The following is a 12,001-nucleotide window of genomic DNA, read 5'->3' on the forward strand; positions in this document are numbered from 1 at the left end:
CGGCTAACTAGAGAGACAGTCATAAACTAGCTTACTATAAGTGATGACGTGATTAATCCTGCTTCCGGGTCCAAACTACTCTGCGTTTAATAAGGCTGTTGTGTTTTAAAATGTTTGTATCTTGTTCTACTTAATCTCAACAAACCTCTAAAAACAGTCAGTGATCGCTCTCAGTTTTTATTACTATTGTTCATTTTAAAGCTCGGTTTTTAAACCCTTACATGTAACTACTACAGCCCAGCCCATGCAGCAGTATATTAATGACTAACCTCGTATTGTGGATGGATTATCTCAGTTGTTCTCCTGACTGAAGTTTGGTCCGTTTACAGCATCCTGCCATGCGATTACATTTGTCTCTAACCATCGGGAACCCTCACGTTAACTTTTATCAAGTGGAAAAAAGTTAGCGTTCATCCTCCAGCTTCACTGTGCTAATGTTATGCTAACATAGCTGTGTTGCTAGCCACCACGTAGCACATCATTATATAAAGGCTAGCCCAACTTCAGTAACCCTACAAACGTCACTGCTGTTTAGTTTTCTGTCTTCATTTATGTTGGAAGTGATAGCAGAGCTGTACGTTTGAATTTGTTTCCAAAATCTCTCAGTCAGAACATGCTATATCAGGTTTAGGTGGAAACTAGCAAGCTAACTTCCTGCTAACGTCTAACATCGTTAAATGTAATAAATTCTATTTTCATGGATGCCTGGATGTTAAAATTAATTGTTAAACCTGATAAAGCAGCAACGCTGATTATTTTATTAAAGATGAAAGAATTTAGACAGTTTTTAACTCTCAGTGATGCTGCAGTGTTCATTTGACTTTGGGACCTGAAGCAGAGTTTGGACCCAGACATGGCTAATGACATCAGACTTAAAGACCGGATAGCCATCAGTTTTGATGAACCTGAATGAATTAAATATAAACACCTTTTTTAAGTTGCTAGTTTCTATTAATATTAAAATAAAAATTAGTAGGAACTTACTCAAACAGAAATGCAGATAATACTTAATCTCTATAAGATGGAGTCTGAATGCTACTCCTTAATTAAACTAGTTTAAATTGGCATGGACACTGACAGACAACAGGTTATTGGTAGATTTGAGTTGCTTTCAAAGTTAATAGAGATAGTTCAAAACTGGAATCAAACAACACGTATATTTTTTGTAAAATAGGTTTGTGGCAATCCTGGATGAAATAATTTAAAAAAATCAAAACATATGGGATCAAAAAAAATGTTGGCATTTAAAACCTTCATTGCTTCATTTGCCTTACTCTAGTTTGATTTACTGTATAAACATGCTTAGCATGTTAACAAAACCTGCTGAGCCAAACCCTAAGGGGTTAAGGGGATGACCAAAGGTATTAAAATTCAGTCATGTGGGGCTAATGACCATGCGTTCCAAAGATATTAGCAAAACACCAAATAGTCGTTGAGGCATTCATGTATGGACCAATGACAGATATTGGTTAGACTGGCCTACCGATCTCGTTGCGTGGTGGCAGGTTCTGGTCCTCGTGGCTGGGATACCTCTCCTTCCGGTCCAGTAGCAAGAAGTAGATCATCTTTTCCTGGTTGTCCCTGTAGAGACAAAGAGAGATGACCGTGAGCTGAGCACCCAGCAGTTGAGACTGGAACAAAAAGACGGTTGATCATCGTAAGATATTAAATGAAATAATTCATCAAGCTGACAGTTTGTCAAGCAGTCTCTAATATATTTCTCTTCTCCGTCTCAGCGCCTCCCACCCTTTCAATCTGCTTCATGTGTGGTTTTGTAAATGACTTTTTGCTCCCTCGTCCCTTGATTGTCACTCACTCCTCAGACAGCAGATCTTTGGTCAGTTTGTCCTTGTCTCTGAAGCAGCCCAGGGAGTGCATGCTCTCCAGGACGTCGGGGTCGATCTCTTCGACCGAAGCGAGTGTTCTGATGGCCACCTTCCTGGGGATGGGCTGCTCGGGTTCTGGCTCGTTCTTTCCAGCTCTGCAACATAAACCGCACAATCAAACGCTCTGGTGAAGACACTAAAGCTTCCCAACAAAAGAGAAGCTCAGTCCTTAAATTCAATGATCAGAAAAAGCTTTTGAAAAGTTAAATTTGGTGGAAAGTTAGTAAGTAGTAAAGTAATCGAACCAAAGATGCACAGAGGTTTTTCAAGCAGGCCAAAAATCTGGCAAGACTTGCTTTTGATAAGAGGATACATTTATACACAGTAAGAGTTTTAGTGGTGGTGGTGGTGTTTTGGTGGTGACACAAAAATTCAATCTAAAATGTTTAGTAAGATGGCAAAAATCAGTGAAATAAGGTTTTACTGAACTGTGTGACCCTCTGTGTGATTTCAAATCAAAATAATTTGAGTTTTAAAATCCAGAAATATTACATCCATTAGAAATCAGAGGTGCATTAGAGCATCCTGATGATCTGGCCTCTCAACGTTGGAGCAAACACAGCTCTCACTCTCAGGACTAATGGACACGATTCCTCTCTGAGAGGTCTCCATCAGAGAGTTCAAAAAACACTCTTATTATTTTCATTCTGCATTATCTGCTGTGGCGTTTTTCTTTCATCACATCACTTTAAGCGGACATGCACGTACACACTGAACCAAGACAGAAGCAGACGAAAATAAACTCAAGTGTCTGTACTCACAGATACCACGTATGCTTCTGGATCTGCTCCAACTGTAAGGACAAATAAACATTAATGAATGATTTCCAAGTGAAACTGACAAAGACGAGCAGGCTCAATGGTCTCTGAAGATCCAGGGAATGGGCGTCTTTATCAAACAGCATTAAGTTGCAGGATCCAGTGTCCACTTCACCACAACGAGGCACACTGGTGAGCATGCTGGTTAACTGCACGCTGCAGCTTTTTCCAGCCTTTTTAAAGCTCAGGAGCAATGAACAGGAGCAGACCCTACAGCCACCGTCCGGCTAACTGCAGTGAAGTAAACCTAGGCTATGACTTAGCTGGAATAAAGGGAAACATATGCAGGAAGGGAGGTTCGCAGTGTAAAAGTTTAAAAGCCTTTTCTTTCAAATCTTCTTTATAAAACTAGTTTTTAAAAATAGTTTCTCTGTGACTTGTTTATCATTTCTTTGGTGTTTGATTTCGTTTTACACTTTTATGCTGTTCTTACTCTTGAGTTACAGATTTATCAGCTGCGGTATGATGCCTAACACAGCTGCTTAACCTGCAGAAGAAAATGAAGTGAAAGCAGATTATCTAACAGTACTTTTGTTATATTTGCAATGATTGTCTTCTAAACAAATCTTTGGCTTTAGATGAAAGGAAAGAACAGTAGCTGCAAGGTCAGTCACAGTGCAAATGTGCTAAATTTAGCACAAGTGCAGCATGTAGTTCCTAAGGCAGCAGCCGGAGATCATAAAAATGCAAAGCGACCACAGTCACGCTGATGGAGGACCTCAGTCCTCTCCAGGTCTATAACGAATCGGGCCAGGGGGTGATGTGACGTGGGCAGACTGCAGCAGCTTACCGTCAGCCTCTTGATGGGGTCTACTTCAATCATGCCACGCAGAAGGTTCTGACAGTCTGGAGGGATAAAGTGAGGCATGTGGAAAACTCCCAGCTTCACCTTCTCCAGCAGGTTTCTCAGGTTGTCGTCATCAAAAGGAAGAGCACCCTGAGAAAAGGCACAATGGTAACGTCTAAACATTTACACATTTCAATCCCTTATTTTCTGTTATACATCCTGTTGTAGTGGTGGTTACTTTTTAATAACGTGGTCTTAATAAAGGTCAGCATAGCTGTAGATACTCCTTTGGAGTCTAAAGTCTTCCCAATTCTGTAAACGCTCCACTTCAGATTGTTCTGTACTCCCAGATCTTCATAATGTCAGTGAGAGTGGATATCTACAGTTGGTCACATGAAGCACAGAAGCCCCGCCCACTGGCTACTTAAGCTTTCTGTTGATGAGCAGAAGGCAATCAGAGGAAAGTGGTGACAGCCTTAAAGGGGGAGGAGCTAAAGTAGCTTTCAGTTAGTGGATGAGCAGTGATGTCGCCTCTAGGCCTGGTACAACCTAAATAATTACTCAATAATTATTAATAAACTATCATTATTAATATGTGGATTGCTCTGTGAATCATGCAAACTACCAAGAATGAAGATATGGAGCTAAAAACGAGCACAGCAGATCCTGGTTCTTTGTATTTATTTGTTTAAGCAGTTCTGTATTAAAATCACACCAGCAACACGAGATCACATGGCCCAGCGCTGACATCTGCCTGTTGTCATGTAGCCGGCCTGTCAGGTGTGCCCTGAGAGATAATCTGCCGTTTGACAAAGAAGGTGACCAGAGGCAGTTTTGCGAGAGGTATCAGTCATCAGAGTGAGTGATGATGAGGCACTCTGTACTGCAGCCAGCCGGCTCTGCCTCTGCTCTCCAGCTAGGGCGCACGCTCAATAACATGATGACTGATACCGTTTCCTCCTCATAAAAAAAACAAGCAGGATGAAGCTAGATGGTCACTGACACTGCGTGGTAATCAAAACAACACCAGCGGAGAGATTTATCTTCACATGATGACTGTGTTATGTGATCCATCTTCATCAAGAGGATAAAACACTCGTGTGTTCACACGGCACCAAAACAAACAGTCATTTACTCCCTACTATCACGTTACAGAGCTGCTGGTATGAAAAGCCTTCGTATGTGATGTGTCCGCACGAAGCAAAGCTGACATATTCAAATCATTTTGTAGGGGAAAGAAAAAAACAATATTAGGATAAACTGGATTTTCCCCACATAAATATTTTATTTTCCCACAACCTGGAATTTACAAAATCCAGAGTTTTTCAGAGGCCCAGTTTTACCCATGGCCAAACTACATACAAGCTGCCATATTTACCATAATAAAGCCTCGTACACGTGGTCCGGGTCTAAATGTCTATTAGCTTGACAAGAATAAGTTGATTATTTTATGGACGGACAGAATCTCTAACCGCATTTTAAAATTGAGCATCCTTTGATCAAACCAAACAAAGTGAGCTCTCTAACCTACATTTTCTCATGTTTCAACTAGTACTGTCAGCGTTAACCTCGTTAAAATGACGTTAATGCCATAACCGCATTAACGCGACAAATCTACGTTAGGCGGTTAGCGCGGATCGCTCGTTAACACTGTGCAGCCCCACGCACGGGGCGATCCGTGCTAACTCGCTAACGGAGGTTTGTTGCGTTAATGCGGTTATGGCGTTAACGTCATTTTAACGAGGTTAACGCTGACAGCACTAGTTTCAACAAAACAGTGATTAAAGAACTAAAGTCTCATTTAGATTCAGGGCATCAAGGCTGTACGTGCACATACATATGATATGCTGGTATAATAATATTTAGTAATAACGAATCATTTAAGCTAGCCATTCAAGCAAGAGGGAACAATGAGACAAACCAAGGTCAGAGGTGGACTCTCACTCACAAATGTGCTATTAGCATCTCCTGCAGAGATAAACAGTCACTGCAAACACAAGAAATTCCACAGAGTTCTCCTGAAAAGGCAAAGCTACGGTCGTTACGGCACAGGAACATAATGTGCATGTAGATGTATGCAACCAGCAGCCACATTTGCACACACCAGCCTATGACTGGCCTTAAATGATCGATCACCGTGTTTTGTCACTTATGAAACACAGATTTCTGTTGTGGAAACATTCTTCTGCAGTCGGTCATTTGTCGATTCACAATTTAGAACAAAGAGGCCCGTTACAAAGGAAAGGAGAACATCCTGTCTGTACCCATTTTATTTATAATGTGGTTTTAATATTTTATCAGTACACATTGTGTTTCCAGCAGCCCATCTTTAATTTAATCCTGGCTGGTGGAAACCACAGACTCCAGGTGTACCAAAGGATGCAGAGTGCTCCCATCAGGTGATTTACTTTGTCCAGAAGTAATTCACGATCTTTTTTACTTTATCCCGGCTGCATACAGTATAAATACTTTGCCAAGGAAAAAGCTGAATTAACTCCGCCCCTTTGGTTTTTTTCCCTTGTCATGTTGTATCAGATCAGGAGTTGCCAGATTTAGAAAATGTAACTATTTTAATGTTATGATTCTGTTGTGCTTCCTCGTGGATACGATGCCCCTCTTTTTACAGTTGTTCGCATCCCTCTTCACGAGTTTTTGATTTTGTTTAGCACCTTTTTGTATTTTTGTTCAGTTTGTCATTACATATTATATTTAAACTATTTGGTTTCTTTGTGGGCATTTCGCATCTCTTAGTAATACTTTATGGTCATTTATCACACAATTGTAGCTGTTTTTAATCTCAGTGTTTTGTCTTTTTGCTTCTTTTTTCTGCAATGTTTGCAGCTCTTCAATATTTTGGTTGTGTCTGGAAATGTTGTGAATTTCACTGCTGTTGCATGAAGATGCCAAACGCGTGTCAAAATGACTGTAAAAGCACAATGTCCAGGCCATTTTCTGCCATTGCAGTGCAGTAGGAGAAGTCACTTACCACTAAAAGTGCAAACAGGATGACTCCACAGCTCCACGCATCGGCTTTCCTCCCATCATACTTCTCCCCCTGGTGCACACATGCAGACACACACAGAGATGAGCTTCATCCTAAAATGTTTCCCAAACATCACCCTGGCTGCTCTGGGCCTTAACACATTAACTGACCAAAAATCGCAGCCCTCATTTCTCAAAAATGTATAAAATTAGCATCTAAAATCATTTGTAGTCCCAGATTTATAGAAATACAGTGGCTTGCAAAAGTATTCGGCCCCCTTGAACTTTTCCACATTTTGTCACATTACAGCCACAAACATGAATCAATTTTATTGGAATTCCACGTGAAAGACCAACACAAAGTGGTGCACACGTGAGAAGTGGAACGAAAATCATACATGATTCCAAACAATTTTTACAAATAAATAACTGCAAAGTGGGGTGTGCGTAATTATTCAGCCCCTTTGGTCTGAGTGCAGTCAGTTGCACATAGACGTTGCCTGATGAGTGCTAATGACTAAACAGAGTGCACCTGTGTGTAACCTAATGTCAGTACAAATACAGCTGTTCTGTGACGGCCTCAGAGGTTGTCTAAGAGAATATTGGGAGCAACAACACCATGAAGTCCAAAGAACACACCAGACAGGTCAGGGATGAAGTTACTGAGAAATTTAAAAGCAGGCTTAGGCTACAAAAAGATTTCCCAAGCCTTGAACATCCACGGAGCACTGTTCAAGCCATCATTCAGAAATGGAAGGAGTATGGCACAACTGTAAACCTACCAAGACAAGACCGCCCACCTAAACTCACAGGCCGAACGAGGAGAGCGCTGATCAGAAATGCAGCCAAGAGCCCCATGGTGACTCTGGACGAGCTGCAGAGATCTACAGCTCAGGTGGGGAATCTGTCCATAGGACAACTATTAGTCGTGCACTGCACAAAGTTGGCCTTTATGGAAGAGTGGCAAGAAGAAAGCCATTGTTAACAGAAAACCATAAGAAGTCCAGTTTGCAGTTTGCCACAAGCCATGTGGGGGACACAGCAAACATGTGGAAGGTGCTCTGGTCAGATGAGACCAAAATGCAAAACGCTATGTGTGACAGAAAACTAACACTGCACATCACTCTGAACACACCATCCCCACTGTCAAATATGGTGGTGGCAGCATCATGCTCTGGGGGTGCTTCTCTTCAGCAGGGACAGGGAAGCTGGTCAGAGTTGATGGGAAGATGGATGGAGCCAAATACAGGGCAATCTTGGAAGAAAACCTCTTGGAGTCTGCAAAAGACTTGAGACTGGGGCGGAGGTTCACCTTCCAGCAGGACAACGACCCTGAACATAAAGGCAGGAAACAATGGGATGGTTTAAAACAAAACACATCCATGTGTTAGACTGGCCCAGTCAAAGTCCAGATCTAAATCCAATCGAGAATCTGTGGCAAGATCTGAAAACTGCTGTTCACAAACGCTGCCCATCTAATCTGACTGAGCTGGAGCTGTTTTGCAAAGAAGAATGGGCAAAGATTTCAGTCTGTAGATGTGCAAAGCTGGTAGAGACAGACCCTAAAAGACTGGCAGCTGTAACTGCAGCAAAAGGTGGTTCTACAAAGTATTGACTCAGAGGGCTGAATAATTACGCACACCCCACTTTGCAGTTATTTATTTGTAAAAAATGTTTGGAATCATGTATGATTTTCATTCCACTTCTCACGTGTGCACCACTTTGTGTTGGTCTTTCACCTGGAATTCCAATAAAGTTGATTCATGTTTGTGGCTGTAATGTGACAAAATGTGGGAAAGTTCAAGGGGGCCGAACACTTTTGCAAGCCACTGTAGAATTGTTAATGAAGAATTATTAGTAAACAACAACACTAAATCACAAATGCTCATAATTAATGATGTTTTGGGGGTTAAACCTTGAAAAGAACCAAAGTACCGCCCTTTGTCGCAGTTTGATTTTACAGTCATGTGTTCAATGCTTAACTATTTTGAATGTTGACAGCATAGAAACACAGCTGGGCTGCTGTCCACTAAAAACAATGTCTATTTCTTACATTTGAAACAGTCATTTTTAAACAGCAACTTTGTGTTTTCGACTTGGGAGAAATATTTAATAAAAAAATAAACCATGCAGATTACAACCCTTTCCCTCAGAGAGTACAGAGCACTCACTCGGGGCATACTGTTGATAGAAGTGCCCCATGATAATCAAAACTAAGACCCTATCACAGAAAAAGGGATCAAACTGAAAAAGTCTTGACTTTATGAAGATGTACAGGTATGGGCAGCTGGAAGTAGGAATAAAAAGAAATATGGCAATAGAGACGCACAAATGAGAGGGAACGAGGAAGCCTGGTGAATGCAGAGAGGATGGAGCAGTGATGTAAGAGCCACTCTGATTCAGAGCTCCTATTATTGAATGAAAGAAAGAGACAGACAAGAAGAGAGCGAGCACTTACCCTGATAACCTCTGGGCAGGCGTAGTGTGGAGATCTGTAAGAAGAGGCGGCCATTCAGGATACAACATGAAGCACAATAAATACACTGGGGAAGTATCAGCTGATGCTCTGGATAGCAGTTCCTTGAAACACGCAAGTCTTTACCTCACATGCATTAAAATAATGACATCAGTCTTTATTGCATGACAGATTTCTTTATGCTTAAAGAGTATTACATAACATCGAACAGCCTCAAAACAGAATCTTGTGCTGTGGTGGCTCGGCTTATTGGATAACGCACGGCAGCACCCAGCACACGGCAAAAAATAATAATAATTTTAAACAAAAGTTATACAAACTCATAAAAAGGTTGTAGTAAGACAGACATCTCTGCTGTGATGGTTGTCAGACTTTGCAAGACAATTTCAAAGAGAAAATCCTCTATAATAGAACAATAATCCTTCAAAATCCACAACAGACGACCTGAAGAGGCACAAAAGTTTTGCCATGTTTCTCACAGTTCACAACCCCCATCAGTGAAAATCTGAGTGTTCAAAGAGCAGTGCAGGAAGATGGATAAAGAATCTCAAGGTCGTAGCAGACACTTGCAGAAGCAATGAGCGAAAATATGCCAGAAAGTGAAAGAATCTGAAGTGCTGCAGAAAGAGCGCCACGAGCTGTGATAGAGTCAAAGGAAGCGTTAAGTACTGACAATGCACGGTGCCAAAATATGGGCTCTGTGCTCTTTGCCTTCCTGTTTAAATATTGCACTTTCTGCTTTTTGAAACATGGTCATTTTTCTCTAGTATTTCCTCTCATGTCTGCATTCTAAATAATCTAATAATTGCACAATTGCAGCAGAACTAACTGTACTCTGGAGCTTCCCTGTGCGGATTCATCATGGAATAAACGAAGCACAGAGCATGACTTCTTCCATCAGCATCCCATCTAAACTCGCAGAGTAAACACACACTCCATCTTCACTCGCAACATACTTAATTATGATAATGTATGTAAACCCAGTCGATCTGAACTACTCAAACACAGTCATGTCAAAATACACTAACTGCAATCTAATTACACCCGAGCTAATTTTCATCCTTCCTGCTGGAGGCAGCTTGCTCATTTAATGAATTCCATTAACGTCACATGAAGTGAAAGAATCTTTTGACTTACGAGAGATATTTAAAGGATCGCTCAGCGAAAGACTAATCTGACAGACCCCAACACGGACACAGTGTCAGCGTGAGCTTGAAGACTATTAACGACTCGAAAGCCCCACTGAATCCAATCGATGCACGCGTACTGCCAGCTGCACTGAATGCCCAGCAAACAGCCATAAATTACTGAAAATATGCAGATAAAAAATCCATGTGCAGAAGTCTAAACTAGGTCCAGAAGTAAAGGACGCCCTATACTGGTTCAGTTATATGGAAGATTTCCAGTATCCATCCTATCAGACTATGAGGTACGCCCCAAAGAAAGACTCGGCATGTATCGGTACATCACATGTCAGATTTGCCAACATTTCCACATCATATTTTGTTTTATTGGCGATTCGGACACACAGCCAGCACACAACATGTACAGCACAGGGTCAAACTGTCCACATGTTTGTATACTGGAGCACTTGGACTGCAGAGATTTGTCTCCCTCCTGCTTTGTGCAGCATTTCTGAGCCAGAGCAGCCAAGCTTTAGCCGTTCCACATGGCTGACTCTGGGAAATGCTGCTTGGCCTACAGCTGACCAGCACATATCCTGTAGAGCCCACAAAGACTACACAACAAAATACTAGGAAAGGTTTCTACTGCTGGAACAATCATTTTTCATTACGCTTTTGATTTATAGCAACTGGTTCTAACAAGATGCTGGAAAAATGACACTGTGAACCATTATGTCTCTCGAGAGAGTCAGAAACAAAGAGCTAAAGCAGGTTTTCAGCTGAGAGGTAAATGGAAAGACTGGCGAGTTAAAGGGATTTAAAGTCATGCAAATCAAGATGTGCAAATAATAACCATGGATTACATTTAGAACAGTAATAACATCTATTGTTCTGTTCAGCATGTTCATGTTTGGTGCTCGCTATAAAGAACTCAAAGCATAATGTGTCAGACATGCACTTGGTATAATTTGCAAGTCAATAACTTGAATACTAACCCGCAGCTGGTCTCCAGCAGACTGTCCCCGACCTGCAGAGACGCCATGCCAAAGTCTGCTATCCTGATGTTGTTCTTCTCATCTAACAACAAGTTCTCGGGCTTCAAATCTCTGTGGCTGCCAGAGAACAGCAAAGACAGATCCTTACATGAGTCTACTCGTGATACATTTTCTTGGTGGTGGCTTTTCAAGGGACTTGAATTGGTTATATGACTCTGTTCAACAGGACAAACATCACAGGAGGAAATAATAAGAGACAATCTGAGCCCAGCTGGAGCCATGACTCTACATGCACATGGGCCTTATATTTTCAGCTGCAACCCTGGTGGTGCTAAACAGTCTGAGGGCAAGTAAAGAACAAGTAAACACATAATTGAACCTGGAGCGTAGACTGGTTTCTAACCTTTATTCAAGGTCTTGTTGTCTGCACGCTGAGGTCCACAGGATCCTTCAGGAATGGTGACATTACAAAGTACTATTGGAAAATGACTCTTCAGTTGCTCTGTGACCTCAGTGAACACGTTACTTATAGAGAGTCGAGTCTACAAATTGATTTTGTAAATTATGGTTCTGATTAAAGTCACGTGGGAGGATGAAGCATGCTATGCTTTAGGACAGGGGTGATGGTGACAGCCAGATCAGCTTGATGCTTTTAAACCAGGGCGGCAGAGAATAACACGTGATGGGACGTCCATCTTTTAAAAATGTAACATTCATTTTCCCATTTTGTGATGTTCCCAGTGTGAACACTGGTGCCTCTACAGTACACCAGGATCATGCACTGTAAGAATCTGTTCCACACTGATCAGTTTAGCAGTTTTAAATTGTCCCGAGAGGCTCGACTCAAAGTAGTGAATACAGAAGGTCATCAGAGCTGTGCCAGCTTTCGCAGTCATGTCCCGACCTCCTCAGGGAAACGGCCTTTAATGTTTT

At 41.6% G+C, this 12,001-nt stretch overlaps 1 protein-coding gene across 11 annotated transcripts in view; it reads right to left on the minus strand.

Annotated features, from left to right (window-relative positions):
• LOC146719239 (serine/threonine-protein kinase BRSK2-like) overlaps window positions 1–12,001 on the minus strand; it is a 151,151-nt gene that overhangs the window by 35,618 nt on the left and 103,532 nt on the right. For all 11 annotated transcript variants that reach the window (XM_085462081.1, XM_085462050.1, XM_085462076.1 and 8 more), the window contains exons 5-11: window positions 11,069–11,185; window positions 8,932–8,965; window positions 6,478–6,546; window positions 3,495–3,641; window positions 2,648–2,679; window positions 1,817–1,981; window positions 1,484–1,581 (exon numbers count right to left, since the gene is read on the minus strand). In XM_085462081.1, coding sequence (XP_085318207.1) covers window positions 1,484–1,581; window positions 1,817–1,981; window positions 2,648–2,679; window positions 3,495–3,641; window positions 6,478–6,546; window positions 8,932–8,965; window positions 11,069–11,185 — 662 coding nt within the window. The remainder of the gene's footprint in view (window positions 1–1,483; window positions 1,582–1,816; window positions 1,982–2,647; window positions 2,680–3,494; window positions 3,642–6,477; window positions 6,547–8,931; window positions 8,966–11,068; window positions 11,186–12,001) is intronic.

The sequence above is a fragment of the Copadichromis virginalis genome, linkage group LG1 (genome assembly GCF_057382275.1).
Source record: "Copadichromis virginalis isolate Kocher_CV1m ecotype Utaka linkage group LG1, C_Virginalis_male_GT1.1, whole genome shotgun sequence".
Taxonomy (NCBI): Eukaryota; Metazoa; Chordata; class Actinopteri; order Cichliformes; family Cichlidae; genus Copadichromis; species Copadichromis virginalis.